The sequence below is a fragment of the Sinohyriopsis cumingii genome, chromosome 16, assembly GCF_028554795.1.
Source record: "Sinohyriopsis cumingii isolate HCF-2022 chromosome 16, ASM2855479v2, whole genome shotgun sequence".
Taxonomy (NCBI): domain Eukaryota; kingdom Metazoa; phylum Mollusca; class Bivalvia; order Unionida; family Unionidae; genus Sinohyriopsis; species Sinohyriopsis cumingii.
The window spans coordinates 5,785,008-5,802,732 of NC_142976.1; the positions used below are offsets into that span (position 1 = coordinate 5,785,008).

The 17,725-nt window shown below is 34.2% G+C and overlaps 1 protein-coding gene across 1 annotated transcript in view; it reads right to left on the reverse strand.

Moving 5' to 3' along the window:
• LOC149779866 (ras-related protein Rab-34-like) overlaps positions 1-17,502 on the reverse strand; it is a 56,761-nt gene extending 39,259 nt beyond the window's left edge. The window contains exons 1-2 of the mRNA XM_089936281.1: positions 17,304-17,502; positions 7,874-8,003 (exon numbers count right to left, since the gene is read on the reverse strand). Of these exons, the coding sequence (XP_089792407.1) occupies positions 7,874-7,942 (69 nt within the window). The 5' untranslated portion in view covers positions 7,943-8,003; positions 17,304-17,502. The remainder of the gene's footprint in view (positions 1-7,873; positions 8,004-17,303) is intronic.
• Positions 17,503-17,725: the final 223 nt, after the last annotated feature.

The following is a 17,725-nucleotide window of genomic DNA, read 5'->3' on the forward strand; positions in this document are numbered from 1 at the left end:
TGCAATAGAAGTAATGAAAGTTGTAAGGCGGAGTAAATCTTTGATAATTTTGTCAGCCGAAAGCCTAAGTTTGCATCACGTTTAGTGAAAAACTTTGCACCTGCTAGTTTTGCAAGGGATTCTTCAACTGACGGTAGTGGGTGGTTCTCTCTTTCAAGTGACTCATTCAGTTTAGTTAGAGCAAAGCAAATTCTTACCGTACCGTTTGGTTCGGAGCAACAGCCATTGCCATGCACCACTCAGTGAGCTCATCTGCTTTTGAACTAATACCCATTTTTCCATTCTATGCAACTCCTCTTGAACTTTATTTAATAAATGGAGAGGAACTTTTCTTGGGGTAGATAAGGCATAAGGTTTGGCATTTTCCTCCAGAGTTATTTAATTGAACAATTTTGTTTTCCATAGACCTTTAAACAAATATGGGAATTTCTCGCGACATTCCCTATCTAAACTGATAGATTTATTGTGGCATTTGCTTGCATTTTGTGACTTTTTATCTCAGGCATTTACTGAGGATATATCTGCCTGTTTAATAATGTCGAGAGCCTGAATCGCAGGCTTGCCCAGGAGTACCTGATTCAGTCCCTTTACAACATAATATGTCTTGTACACTGAATGCATTGTTGAATTCCAGTCCACATGTAAATTTTCCCAGCACTTTAAATTCAGAGTTTCCAGGTCCATACAGCATTGATCAGATTTTTATAGGTTTTGGTCTCCAAATTTTCGTAACTTCCTCTATGAAATTATAGTCACATCAACTTCAGCATCAATCTTGAACAAAAGTTAAACGTTGTTCGATCTCACACTCGTTATCCACGGCTGACCCTTCTTTGCGCTAATAGTCCCTAGAAATCCAGGCTCCGCTCTCGATTCTATTGTCGAAATGTTGATTTTGACAGTCAGCATTTAGCATAGTGTCCTCTTTTCTTACACTTGTGGCGTTCTGCTTCTTTTGATGGACATTGGTCTTGAGAATAATTAAATTTCTTTCCACATCTCATGCATCCTTTTCTGCTGGCATTGTTCTGTTGAACTTTTGAGATTTTATGTTTGTGTTTCCCATATTTCAGTGAAGACAATATTTTAATGCATCCATTGAAGTCATTCGTTCTCCAGTTGCTTGCATAGCTGCTTTTTCACAGCCTCATTTTGTCGAGGTTGACTAATTGCAGACTCTAGAGTTAGATTTGCACCTACCTACAATTACAAGTTTGAATCTCGCAGTCCAACAACAAGTCAATCTCTGATCAGTTCATTATGTAGTGGTCCGAAATTGCAAGCTGTAACAAAACTATCCACTGTTTCTCTCTCTTCTTGTTTTCTCTGATTAACGTTTTCCCTTTTACAAATTACATTCGCACGAATCTATCTGTCACGGGCTTATACTTCTTTTGATCTTCTTCTGTCAGGTTGAACGAAGACCCAATGTCATCAGCCTCACTTCACATGGAATAAATCAAGGTATTTAATTTCGTCCTTTTTTCACTAAGTCCAGATACTTGTTGAAAGCGTTCAAAGCGCTGAAACCACGTTTCCCAAGTTTAAGGTCTAGAAAAGTCCAATTTGTCCGGATTTGTAAATTGAAATGAAGCCATTTTCAACTCTGATAATTTCATACCTGTGTTTTTACCACTGCCACTATGTAATGTTATTTGTTGTTGAAGAATAACTGCAGAATGCCTTCTTTACTATTTATTAAATACAATACACCAATACAGCTAGGAAGCGGAGTAAAGACTGCCCTGAGAGTATTTTTCCCATGGAACATAAACCCTAGTGATTTCTAATCAGGTGTGAATATTGAACTACTTTTACTGTCATATGATATTACAAAGCAAATTAGATTTAGGTTCACACTACAATAATCATCCATTAAATTAAACATCATGATGTGTTTATCAGAACTCAGACATCACAGTATCCATTAATTGAATACGACATGGTTACCACGGCAACATCAGCAGAGCATCCACTGACTTAAACGCTACGAAGTGGTTACCAGAACCAAGCAAAATGAGCATAGAGTGATTTTAACATCATGAGGTGTTTACTAGAGCCCAGTCAACAGAGCATCCACTGATTTAAATATGAATTAGTTATCATAGATCAGTCATCAGAATATCCAGTGATTTGAACACCATGAGGTGGTTTCCAAACCCAAGTAAATATAGCATCCTGATTTAATCATCATGAGCCGGTTACCATCTTAAACAAGTCTGAATATTAACATGTACATTCGAGGTCATGCAAGGGGCATTACTCTTATATTACGATTTTACTGAGAAAAAAATTCTTGCGATGGCGTCTACTTGTCCAAATGTTAGGATATTGATGTATATGCTGCACAAATTGTAAAGCAATTTAAAAATTGGATGTTGTTTGACTCTCTCTCTCTCTCTCATTCTGTCACCTGTACACTCCAACAACATAAACCTTTCTGAGAGAAATAAAACAACGCATATTTAACCACTTGTGCCAGAGGGTTGCGCCATGATCGTCGGCGAAAAGGTGTACACCAGAATTATTATGAAAGTATATGTCGACCATAGACTGTTTCAGCAAAGCCAGATGTTACAATGAAATATAGTAAATCATGTAAAACAGAATTTTAAGTCAACGTCTGTCAATTGCGAAAGTACCATGAAACAACAACAAAGTTACCATAAATTCCCTCCCTTGCTTTTGACAACTACGATAATCATGTGATCTGAATATTGCATAAACTTACTGGACATTATCAACCAGAAACTAAATAACAGATTTTTTTACCATGACACTGATTTTAACAAGATATAGATGTGCTGAGAACATAGGATACGGCCATGTTTTGAAAAAGTGATACTAATGGTGCTTTATATTTTTTAATAATGTACTCGCCTGCAGCTCCCTCATTTCTCCGAAATAAAACTTGTGATGCACATCTAGTAACTTATGGTCATCCAGCGTCCATGAGATAACCACACGATAGTTGGCTAAATGTATAAAAGTATCACAAACCTCGAATACCTTGATACCAAAGAACTCGCTGTAACGTAGTAACTACCATAAATAATTATTCTACAAATACATATTGTTTGCAGATGATGCAACCTTGTATAAATTTAGTTATAATACTTATGTTATCCAAACAAATAAGACTTCAACCGTGATAGAGTTTAAAGATACAGTAAGATGGTGATTAGCGATGGGAATAAATGTATGATCACAAAAACTACCTTGGTTATTGAACCCATAGATATTGCTTAAAATAAGTAATCATCTTTAGAAAATTTCACAACTTAAACACTTTTAGGTGTGTCTTTATGTAATAATTTACATGGAATGACCTTATCTTCAAGTTTTATAACGCAGTTATCCAGAATCGCCCCACCGAGCAGAATTCAGAAATATTACCTGCAGAAACTTGCCATTCTATACTACAATTCATTTTCCAACAGCAGATATTTGTTCAACTGTATCAGCAAACTGCAAATCTCAGATTGACAGGATTAATAAACATCAGGAAACTTCAGCACATATTATTTCACATCTTGGAAAAGCATTGTTTACAAAACTAAAATGAATTACTATATATGAATACATTGATTTTCACATGGCTTATAATAGAAGTTAGTATCTATAATACTAAAGACATGCTAAAAATAATAGTAATCATTATTATATCTCGTATGACGCAGATTGTTATACTTTTCTCTAGAAGGCTTAAAGGGGGAATACTCCTTTACCAAACGAGAAATCCTCTACAAAGTAGTATTATCATTTCATGCAATGAACATAACTTGGTGCCATTGTAATTTGACAACCATACTATATTTTCTGTATAGTGATAAATAAGCTAAAATGGCTGAAACTTATAAGTAGATAACAAGTTTTTGTGACAATTTGACTAAAATGTTTCTTCAGTCATCTACGTGCGAGTTTCAGTGATTCCTCTTACCATAACTTATGCATCAGAGATCAATATTTTTTTAATCTATCCTCAAAGCTCTGACATAAAGAGTAAATTGCACCCCTAGTGAGAACATTGAGTCCGCACGTTAAACTTGTAGCTAATAAGAAATGATAGCTGGCAAAATTGTGTGGAGTCTCAGTTAAATCTAACACTCTTGACCAGTTAATGTCATATACACTGTAGGCATGGTTACAGTTGTGACACAGGACTGATCTAAGCCTATACTGCCTATAAGACTAGAGATACTTTGCTGATTATGTTTACTTATTAAGAGTTATTTGCAACATATAGTGGATTGATCCCATAGCTTCTTCAGTAACTTTCCATGTTACGTACAAATTATTCAGTAAGATCTCCTTGGCACACTTTTCATACTAAAAATCAGAACAATATTTCTTTGAAAGTAGCTCTGTCAATTTTACTACCTGCTAATGGGAATTATAATTGCCCCAACTGTGTGAAAATTCGTGCTATCAGCATTACTCTTGTCCTCAGTAGTGGTGCGATCAGGAACTTTAATTAGAGCATATTATGGGTTATGCCAAGACTATGTCGTATTCCAATTACTGTTATAAAGAAACAAATTATATCATGATTTTCTGTTCTAGGATACACTTCATTCACGAAAGAAAACCACGCATACATGCGAGTTAGTTGTCTAAATTGCTGACACATACATTCTATGATCTAAAAGATATACTATATATGTTTCATAAAATAATGCTTCATAAAAAGCAGAGCTTTACAAATTTAATAAACAAAAGCATATTCAGGGCAAACGTATTTGGGAGATCTGAGCCTGCCCCAAAATATGACGCCATATCAAAAAATAAGTTTTAAAAAACGAGGTAAAGCTTATTATGGATGTTTTCTGGAAATCGTGCTGTATTTTTTTGACAAGTAAAGAACCTTTGTTTTCATTTTATCTTTGTCTTCACCTTACATCCTAGCTATATTTATAAAACAATACTTGTCAATGATACATGTAGACAGACAAGTAGAGGATAAAAGAGGAGGACTAGAATGCGTGTAGTTAGAAAAGCAAAGAAAGATGTATATGGCACAGAATTCAATGTCATATAATTTATACTTTTTTGTAAAATATGTCAGTATTTTCTGAAATACGCAAACAAAAATATTTAAGTCCGTGCTTGTGTTTTTGTAAATTAAAAAGAAATTTGAAAACAATATTAAAAGCGCAAAGTTCAAACGTGTTATAGACATTCCAAAATCTAATTGTGTCATGACAAGCTGCTTGCTACAGTTTCATTTACAGTTTCAATACCCTCCTGTTCATTAGGGCAATGGTCACTGGACCAAAACGTTACTAAGAAACATGACTAAACAAATTGAAATCATGCAGCGATTCTCAAGATTATATATTAAATTATCAAATTATTCTTTTCTATGTTTAGATTGAAAATCTATATGTTGCTATGCATTATATGACAAACTTAATTTCAATCTCTTTAAACTTCTGAAGGTGTTCAATCTTGCAAAGAAATACCATGTTTGACCTTGCAAAGGAAAGTACACGTGTCTATCCATGCAAAAAAGCAAACGTTTGACCTTGCATGGAAAGCACATATGTTCGACCATACTAGGAAATTACATGTGTTGACCTTGTAAGTAAAGTGCACATGTTTGACCTCGCAATGAGAGTATATGTGCTTTTATCTCAAAAGGAAAGTATATGTGTTTTATCTCGCAACGGAAGTACACCTGTTAGACCTTGCAAGGAGTGTACATGTGTTCACCTAATTCATGATACTACCTGTATAAAGATAATTTTAACAGTTTTACCTAAATTTGTAAATAATTTTTTGGTGTCAGCATATTACATCTCAGATTATTACACGACAGTTGGCAAGCAATGGAAAAATAGCAGTTTTCATTATATGATATCTGGACGTTACCCATCTATGACAGTCTGATGTCATACAAATCACAAACAGTTATTTTCATTGGCAAACAAAAGTGAAGCATGCCTAATTTCTTGCTACAGTTACATTTATGCACACAAAGGCTTATGTACGTACTTTTGCTCCATAAAGAGGGACAACAGTATCAGATGATATGAATGCATGAATTCGTTCAATGTATATCATCATTTGATTTAAATTAATGCAGATTTTGTTCAATTGCTGCATCTGACATTCAAGAACTTCAGTTTTGCTAGTCCCAGTTTCTCCTTGATATCCAAATGCATTCAATTGCTAGGTCCTCGTTTGATTTCACGTTTAAATAACACATTTTGTGACTGGATCGAGGATGATTTCCTCACAGTAATTTTGTTTCGAAAAGGTATAGAGTTGTTCCGTGCAATCAGTAAGAGCAAAACGTTATGTAGAAGGCATATTGTATGATGGCAACAAAACATGTGATCCACTGACTGTCCCCAACACAGAGTAAAAAAGAGTTATTCTAAACTAACCTCTGAAGGGGAATGACTTAATTATAGAGTAATCAAAAATGCGAAACATTACCAATATAATATTGTCTGTATTTGATGTAGTAATGAGGGAAGAGCAATTCCAAAAGCATCAATTGAGAAAATAAACCCTTTTATGAATGTAACAACTATAATGAAATTGAAATTCCCTGAATTATGAATACACCTAATAAAACTGCAAAACAAGGATGTATAAAGCCCCTCTCAACTTAAATATTGTAAGTCAATGATTATTTATTTGGAAAGTCCTTTAATGTCTTTTTAATCTTTAGTGAAAAAGCAAACAATTTACAACCCACGAATTACGTAATGATTCCATTTTTCAAATATACGGATCTTAATATTCAATAAAGCAAGTAAAATTCAGATTTTTGGTTATTTTCTCACACAATCACAACATCGTTTGGTCATTGTCAATAATTTTGAGAAAAATGAAGAAGTTAGAAGGGACATCCCACTGGTGCCTTACATGTGCACAACATCTTTCTCTGAACCGATATGGAACATCCTACTTGTATTTCAAGGGTTGATTAGCCCCTAGTTCCTTTACATGATATAGCCAAAAGAGTTTTAAAAGTCCTATTAAAACCAACACAAGCAAACACAACTTAACCAGAAAAGTTAATTTTTACATAATAACTATGAGTAGCTACATCCACTTCTAAGGAAATGCATTTATCCCTAATCTGATATTTAAAAATTACGTAACACGTGCAACATACAACATGCATACTTTTGGAAAACTGTATCTGAGATATATAAACAGAATTACATCAAAATCTCTACTATGTATAAATACACAAATGGATAAATAGATAACGGTTTTTAATAGCTACATTTTAAGAGAGGTGCTCATGAAAAAAGACCTTGAAATACACAAATATAATACATAGGCAAGAATAGTATCAACTTTGAATCATGATGTAGTACATCATAATATGTCTTTAATAAATTCGGTGAAACTTCTTCAGGTTTTCTTTTTTGATGATATATGATAGATTCAACAATATAAAAGCTAGACATTTTGTACCTATTCCTTTATACTCGCCATTAAATGATTTGGTAACAGTTACTTTCATTGATTAACATGTCCAAATTTTCAGAACACCAAGTATTACCAACACGACCCTTTCGCCATCTGAATTTGTTCGACTTGCAAATTTGTACTTTCTCCAAGACGAATTTGCTTGTCCCATGTGTTAAGTGAATTTTTAATTCCTACAAAAAAAATCTTAATTGCAAAGTAATATCTCTTGGTTTTACCTTGGTATGTGATTGAAGTTGCTGTAATTTGTGGTACGAAAAAAACGGAAACTGTATTGAACACATGTAAAACTTGCTATATATATATATATATATATATATATATATATATATATATATATATATATATATATGAACTCTTGCAAAATAAAACCAACATAAATAAATATAACCAATACGCATGCAAAGATCACATGTGTTACCTGTGGGAAGCGATTTATGATTCTGTTCAAAGGAATGTGCTGAGAGATTACAGTCCGGCCTGCAGACATTCTGTATATTTTTTTGTATTCCACTTCCTTCTATGTTAGTATGTTCAAGGTTAATTTTAAACTGAAATATCAATAAAGGTTAGACATTACGATCGTGAAGTATACATTTGTCTTTGTGTACTGCACTATTGTTCACTCCATTTTAAGAAAATTACCATTAGCAGATTTATTGCTTACTTATTCAACGTGGTTTTCTGATCTGATGCAATGTCGATTCCTACACGTTTAGAGGTATTCAATAACTAAATGGATGGTCTTTTAATGTGACGTTTTAACTTGATTCCTATACCTCAACGAGTTTTTATACAAGGACAAGGACAATGACTTTTCAAGCAGTCTTCAACGACTTTTCAATGACTGTTCAAGAACATCAAAACAAGGTTTTAAGAACTCTTTTATCTTATGATAATTTAGATTCCTCTATGCGATGCATAAAAAGGTATCCACATAAACGAAACGAACGTAACTGTGCCACTACATTGGTGCCACTCCATCTAGTAACTACTTGTGTCATGTGTGTCCACACTGATTGCGTTATCTACATAAAGGACGGCATTGGAACATGTTGTTGCATTCCATCGCAAACCCATGTGCGTAACAGAGTTGACTGAATTCGCTTATGTTGAACCCCAAGTGATACATGATGCATTGTAGCTTAACGAACTCTACAAAAAGGCTCAGGAGGAGCACTGAACGTGATATCAAGTCTCCAGAAAAGCTATTTGTCGAGTCAACATTTCGTCATGGTAAATATTTTCCATTTGGGCACTGAAAGATTCGAACCATCTTGCTGCCGTGATCTCTTTTAAAGGGTTGGGATGTAGGTCATTTGAGATAGGGAGGGTCCTGTGAAACGCTGGTGAAACCACTTAGTTTGCGAGAACTGTGGTTTTCGACGGCTAACAGTTCGGTAGGACTGCTTCCCTTTAGCATATCCTCTAGGCACATCCCTGTGCCCTTTTATTGGTTGCCTTGAAGATACCTCTGCTATAGCTAAAACTGTGAGGGAAGGAAGTAATGAATCATGTTTGGATTGTTGCGAATTCTGTCAAACTAATCATTAAAGAGATGATATAACGACGGTTGCAAATATTCCCTGGACTATGATGGTCTACCACGTAATTCCGGTCAGATTAGGGGTAGGAGAATGTAAGCTGTGCTCTGCCTATTAAACATTGTCATAGGTATTACATGCAAAGTTGAGCATACGGTCATAAATCAACGTATCGGTATCTCTATGGCAAACAAAAAGGTCATTTGCGACAACTAAATCATATGTAGATGCATGGAACCTGTAGTTGACGATGTAGGCAGTCCCAAAATACCAGTAACTTGTCCGATTGTAGAATCAATTGAAAGCAGACAAAGATCACCTAATGTTCGGAACTATAGATCAGGTCGGTGATATAAAGGAAAAAGGACGACAGAACTCCGATGGGAGTGGGTGGACAACTTCGGCTCAAGCCTGCAAGGCGGAATTTCACTCATCGTAATAAGATCCAATAACGACGAGGTAACTTGAATGCCAATTTTAGTCGTTTATAGATTAAGGTAGTGAAGTCGAGGATGGCATCCCAGTACACTTGCAGCATTTATATGAACTAGATTACATTACCTCTGAAGTATCAATAAGTAGCGGCTCTCTTGGGTGGCAGAGGCTTGAATGCAAGTGAAGAGACATCTGATAAGTGCCACTTATAATATTGGTAGCGTTTTGTGGCTATACATGGAGATTATAACACGAATTAAATGTACAAGGGGCACAAGTGTTCCTACTGCTGCTAAGTTCAAACATGATGTTGATTATAAAAACAGACTGCTATATTGCAAAAATGACGAAGAAGAAAAGTAGATTTAAAGGTAACGCAGAAGAAAACATGTTAGATCGACACAGTTGTTATCATTATGAATTGAATCATATATTATCTTCCCATTCAGGTAATAACTGGAAGGTCGTCGGTCAATTTTATATCGATCATGAACTAATAAAAGTTCGTCCAGTAAAAGTTCATCCCCCATAAATTCCGATCTCATTAGGGCAAAATCAGCAAGCAGTTAAAGACAATATTCTTAAATATTACATGTAATTTTCATATATACTATTTTGCAATATAGCAGTCTGTTTTTATAATCAACATCATGTTTGAACTTAGCAGCAGTAGGAACACTTGTGCCCCTTGTACATTTAATTCGTGTTATAATCTCCAAAATAAATATTTTTCAATATGAGTTGGTAGGTTGACCTTTATTTGAAATAATTTATGTCTCATTAGACCCAATACTTTAATAAAAATTCTGCTAATTTTTGCCTCGTTTTATAGTCATTGCGTTTTCTCAACTAGTTTCAAAGTCGGTGATTATGTAGTAAAATCGATCTCCGTAACCTCATATGATCTCATTGATGCATTTTAGCCTAAACATGTATAGCCACAAAACGCTACCAATATTATAAGTGGCCGACTTCAATTGGGGGGACATAGTAACCTGAATAGGCGCCACTGTCGGTCCTTATGAGAAATCCTATGTTAAAATGGTCCCATATCTTTGGCATGGGGATTAATTTATAGCCTCAAAGTTTATAGCCTTAACACGGAAACGATCGCAGGTTTGAGCCCATATCGTTCGTCCCATGTAAGCTATGAGTCTAAGAATGTATAGCCTGTAATGGTTAACAGCCTAGATCAGGAAGGGTAATGTTAAAGTTGATTATTGCTATAAATCAATACACCACTTAAGTTTTATTTGTTTCAAACAAAGAAACAGATACACCAGGCTAAGACAAGCACATACACACAAAACAGATAAACGCAAATGGCAATGATTGAAAAGCATATCTCTTTTCTAAAAGTGTGTTATCTTCTAGACTATTTATTCCACCATTTCATCCATGATGAGTTCGTGGAGACAGTTCGCACCTATGTTTCCTTTATAGGGATTCAATCCGGATGGTCCAAGTCTCTAAATATTGCCAGGACCTTCATCTATTTCATATTAACGCTTTCCATCGTCTGATTTTCCTCCGTTTCTGTTCTCTCCATGTGGATTTAAGTCATTTCTGCTTCGTCCGCTATTACTTCATTCACAAGACCCTTTGCTGTCTCAAGTACAACCACTTCCCCGAGAACACGACTCATTGTTTACCATCACCACCCTATTTGTTCTATGAGCTGTTGCAACCTTACCTTCACATTCACTGATTCCTGTAACTTTCCCAACTTACATGGATGAACTATAGTATTTCTTCTCGGCTGACAAACAGTGGTACTGACGAAAGCGTCGCTTTATATGACTGATGCACGAATGTGAACGAAACCATGCCATCACTTAAAATAAACTTCACACCACAAAGAAGACGAAAGTATCTAAAAGTAATATTGCGATGACCTATTGGACTCCAAAAAGAGATTGCAAAATACGATAGATTATAATAAAGTTATTCGTACACAATAAAGAAGATGAACAGTTTTAGTAAATTTTATTTTCTTCTTCATATAACGGTAGATAAAATACTAGAAATATTTCTCGTGACACATTGCAGTATCCAAATAGTACTACTCCTATTCAAAGCTAAGATATCTGATATCCAAAAGCACTACTAAACTCAAGATATTTAACATCCAAAAGCACTACTAAACTCAAGATAGATGACATCCAAACGCACTACTAAACTCAAGATATCCGACATTCACAAGTACTATTAAACTCAAGATATCTGACATCCACAAGTACTACTAAACTCAAGATATATGACATACACAAGCACTACTAAACTCAAGATATCTGACATCCACAAGTACTACTAAACTCAAGATATCTGACATCCACAAGTACTACTAAACTCAAGATATATGACATCCAAAAGCACTACTAAACTCAAGATATATGACATCCAAAAGCACAACTACACTCAATACATATGACATACACAAACACTGCTAAACTCAAGATATCTGACATCCACTAGCATTAATAAACTCAAGATATCTGACATCCACTAACATTAATAAACTCAAGATATCTGACATCCACTAACATTAATAAACTCAAGAAGTTTTATTTACCTATTTAATAAGTATCGGTCTACAATTTTAGTGATGTAATTGTTTGAAAGAATTAAAAACTAAGTAACATTTCTTGTGACTACTAGCACATTGTTTGAGGTATCTTAAGTTGGGAACAAACGTCATAATGATTTAAATTATTCTACAAGAATATTAAGTGCTTGTTTGCCTACTCAACAGACAGGATGCATATTACGAGAAACAGACAGACAGACAGACAGATAATAATGTATGCCTACTTTTGCAAATATCAAGGCACTTACATTTGTCAGGTATATTTTCCCAAACAACTTCAAATACACACACCCCATTTTAACAAATCACGCCGATAGAAAAAATACCTTTTTGTAAAATATCACCCCTGCCATGGAAAACGTATTGTGCCGAAACCTGTAAGCAAGACCAACTTTGTCATCACACCGAGGAAGAACAGTCTTTGATAAGAACGTGGGTCAGTGTGAAATTGTTTTATACTCTGGAGCTGGGATGCCACTTTTTAATAGTCTGAGAAATTTACCACTTTCCAAATGTTACGGACAAGAAAGCATTAGCTTGATAATAAATCTGTTATAGCTTGCACTTCATGTCCTAAATCGTGATAGAAAAACATGAAAAATATCAGCAATGATAGACGAGTTCTCTAAGATAAGTCATATGTGCCAAGGTAAAACACCTAAGTTTTGTAAGTTGATTTCAAACTACCACTTATTTGTTCTGTCTATGTTTTAAGGAATTTTGGAACATTGTATACGTCTTGAATTGCGTTGCTAAGCATGGCAATTTAACAATTTAGGACATAGAGCAAATGGTACTGTGTTCATTTGACAATACCTATAACAATATTTTTTAAAAACAAAATAGATGAGTGAAATAAATTGCCAATGAGCATTTCTAGTATAAAATGTATAGTCATCACCATAAGCTCATAAAAGGGTTATCTCTCTAATTTGACCAAACCATAGATTATGGATTTTTTAATCTCCATTATTGTCAACTAATGTTCAAGTGAAGCTACTATTGTACACTATGCTCACAGTAGACGGTCCAAATAGTCAATGAATCAGGATAAAGGTCAATATGGTTTTGTGAACATTATCGTTATCTATTTTCATTAGCTCTGAAACGAAGTGTGCGTCGATGGCCAAATGACTGTAAAAATTTATTTGAGCTCAAGTCCTAACGTTACAATTTCGTCAACCATGAATCATTGCCCATTTTATGTCTGTGTTTGACTATGTCCATGTTTACAACTAAAACGTGAAACCCTCGCTCCTCTCTTATGTGTGACTCTAGTATATTTGTGTAAGGGTATAGCAGTGTGTCTAAAAACACTCCGACCCGTGTCTACCCGTGCGTGAGTGTATATTATGTTTTGATGTACAGTAGTGTGTCTGTAGAAACTCACAACCTTATTTGATAGTATGTTTATATGGAAGTATAGAAAGGTGCGTAAACACTCCTTACTCTTATGTCAATCTATGTAAAACAAATACAGATAGTTTGTTTTTGGTCCTCAGTATTATTTTCAGATGCTTTTTTCTTTTGTGTGGTGTGAATTTTATTTTGAATGAGGCATGACTTTCTTTTACATCAGTACTTCAGGCTTTTAAAGCGACGTGTTCGTCATTAACCATTAATTGTCAACCAAGAAGAAAGACTACAGTTCAGCTCTATATGGTCAAAACGTTAAATGAAGCAGTGGATAAGATGGTAAGGTAGCAGCAGCTCCTAGAATTAATGGAGTCTTAATGGCACACATTAAGTCGTATTAACGGAGACGTGGTTACACTGCCAATAGCAAATGTCTTGTCAAAGACGTAATAGTGAAGGAAACAAAAAAGATCTAAGTCCGGTTGAAGATAAAGAAAAGGAGGAGGGATAAGAAGATGGAACGCGTCAATGTCAAACAGCGGAAGGTCTGGGCAAGATTTAGAAACTTGGGCCATTAAGACTGGATCCCTATGGAGGAAAAAGAGGTGCAAATTGTCTCCATGAAATTATCACGGACGAAATGGTGGAATACATTGTGTAGAAAGAAAAAAAAACGGTACATTTAATGGTAACGCGCATTTCTAGAAAAATAAGATATGTTTCTCAGTCATCGCCAATTGTGTTTATATATTGTTTATGCATGTGCTTCGTTATGTCTTCTGTCTATGATTGTTTCTTTGTCTAGGTCGACACCAATTAAAATTTAAGATGTGTACTCAATTGTAGTCATATTCATTTTAACATTACCCTTTCCGTTTGAGGCTGTAACTCATAAATAAATATCCCTGACTCCATAGCTCACATGGAATTAACCCTATATCCCTGACTCCATAGCTCACTTGGAATTAACCCTATCGGATAGAATTCTCGGTGTAACGTTTCGTTTCCGTTTTGAGGCTTTAAACCCTTTCCCATGTTAAACCTACTGGACCATTTTAACTTAGGATTTCCCATACGTACCTATATTTGCGCCTATTGAGGCAAACTGGAACAGTACTGCTATGTCGGCCCCATCAATTGTGGTCAACCACTTATAACAAAGTTAACGTTTTAAGACTACAGAGTTTTAGGCTAAACTTCTTATATGAGACTATATGATACTCCTGAGACTGATATTACTACTCATATACGTCACACACACACAAAAAAAACATGGAAGAAACTTAATCACTGAAATGAGTAAACTGATTTTACCTGTTTCTATCACGATGCTTATATTTAGGGTTGTCAAATTGTTAAAGGCACGATATCTTTTTCTCAGATCTCTCATAAATGTGCACAAGAGGCACACGGAATTTTAGAAATACTCCAAGACAATGCACAAGATTCAAAATTTTAGCAAGATAGCGAGCTTTTCCAAATTTCCAAAATCTAAACCAATTTACTTTGTTTTCTACTCGATTTGTGCATCCAGTCCTTTCTTGTATAGCATTATATTTCATCTAAAGACGAAATATGTTAATGATGTCAGTGTAGGCAAAGACAATTTAAGATCATCTGACAGACAGGGCTTGAAATTAATGCTTAAAAATTAATTAGTACTAATTAAAGCTAATTCACAATACAAATCTGGTCGAGATCTCTATCCTCGTTTTATACTGGTGGACAAACTAACACCAGGAAAGATATTCTGAATTGACTGTTGTCTTGTGCACTTTTAATAATTTCAGAAAGCTGAATAATTATAAATAAAAGTATCAATACTACATTTCAACTGACTCAAGTGCACGATAATGTTCGTATTTTTAATTTACAATTACAATCAAAAATAATTTTCTGTGTCAGAAATTAAAGCAGCACTGGTAATTGTAATAAATTACATCAGACTACAAACTCCGACTAAAGCTCCACTGGTGAAGCATTTTGTAAACTCAGTTCCAAAACAATTAAACAAATAACCCCTAGTGTCATTGAGATATGCTCTTGTCACATTGGATCCACTTCAAATTGACATGTATCATAAGTGCAACTGAAACGTCTTCCACAGAAGTGGATATCGTTATTAATAGAGACAGACAGACAAACGAACAGTAAATAAAACTAAAAATATGTTAATACCGGAGAGGTTGTCAAGAGCAAGAAATTTGTGTCTGCTGTATAATATTATCGATTAGGCACTATATCAGATTAACGATTACCTGAACATTAGGAGGGTACACTACATTCTAGTCCGGGTTGTTCCACCTACTGAAAGTTATGGACAACAAGATCCGGTCAAAACCAAGGCAAACCAGAATTAGACGGTTTCGACACTGGAATAATATTATTGGATTAGACACTCGATTAATAATATTGGATTAAGGATTACGCAATCCGTAAGGGGGTTAAATGCGATAAATATAAACTAAGCACGGATTCCAATCAGGGGTGGCCCAGCAACTTAAAGTTTATGGGCAATAAGACCCGTCAAAACAAGGAAATCGTTCAACGATATTGAATTTGCTGATACGAAATAGATTAAATGAATGATTAGGCCTGTGTGATTAAATGAATGACTAGGTTTGTGTGATTAAATGAAAGAATATGCGTGTGTGATTAAATGAATGATTAGGCTGGTGTGACTAAATGAATGATTAGGTTTGTGTGCTTAAATGAATGAATAGGCTTGTGTGATTAGATGAATGATTAGGCTTGTGTTATTAAATGAATAATTAGGTTTGTGTGATTAAATGAATGAATAGGCTTGTGTGATTAAATGAATGAATAGTCTTGTGTGATTAAATGAATGATTAGGCTTGAGTGATACTTTCCTTCTCTGCATGAGTTGTTTGTAGAGCAGGCAATTAGGAAAATCTTGACTGGTACACATTTAATAAGTCATATTATTATATATTTGGATTTTGTTTTATTCCTATCGATATAATTATTTATTATTTATTTATTTATTTATTGGCAATTTCGGATAGTAATATTTAATGTGAAGATTCGTGCGGACTTTCAATTATAAACAATTGACTTATACTATTATTTTAAGTATCTATTAAAACCAAAGATCAATATATATATATATATATATATATATATATATATATATATATATATATATATATATATATATATATAAATTGCTGGCTTTTTCAAATTTGATTCAATTGAAATTTCAAAAAATGATCACAATTCACCGGAGAAATAAATCTTAATTCTTTCTATAGAGATTTCAACTTGAGGTTTTTTATTCTGACAAAGACTGGTGCAGTCAACAACGTACGTATAAAAAGACACACACACACGCGAATATATATATATATATATATATATATATATATATATATATATATATATATATATATATATATATATATATATATATATATATATATATATATATATATTAAATATTAATGAAAGAAAAGAGGAAATTATTTGGAAGACATAAAACGAAAATGTATACTTAAAAGACAGTGGGTTGCCTTAAATTATATGCCTTAACATTAAACAGTATGACAAAGATTCTGAATCAGTTTGATTACTAGAAGGGGGGAGGGGACAGCAGCATGGATTTACGGGACAGCCAGAATAATCTGCTTAGCTACGACTTTTCAAAAGCTTTTTGCCTATGGACAACCATATATATTACTACAGACATATGGAATTGCTAATAAAATCAAGAGGAAAAGAAAACGCTGAGATTTTTAAGAGAAATAACATCATCATAAGTATCATCATCATCATCGTCGTCGTGGTTATCATTAATATTTTTATTATTATTATTATTATTATTATTATTATTATTATTATTATTATTATCATTTTATAATGCCTAAACATGAACTCAGATTTATAATCATATATAGATAATTGATACTTACGGTACGCTTCTTATAAGGTAAGCTTCACTGATCAACTTCTGTACTCTCTTCAATGTGAGATAATTAACTTCTGTACTCTCTTCAATGTGAAACAATTAACTTATGTACTCTCTTCAATGTGAAACAATTAACTTCTGTGCTCTCTTCAATGTGAGATAATTGACTTCTGCACTCTCTTCTATGTGAGATAATTGTCTGTTTTTCCCCGACACTCTTGCTGTAAACAAAACGAGCAATCACTGCTGAATGTATATAACAGCGAGCTGAGTCATAAAAAGCTGACCTAACCCCGTCATATTTTAGTCTCGAAGGTGAATGAATTGTAGTGAAAACTTGGGACAAGTGTATATTTTTTAAGGGGATCAGTCTTGCTCGTTGTAATGCAGAGAAGTTGACGGTAGTGACGAATATAAATAATACAT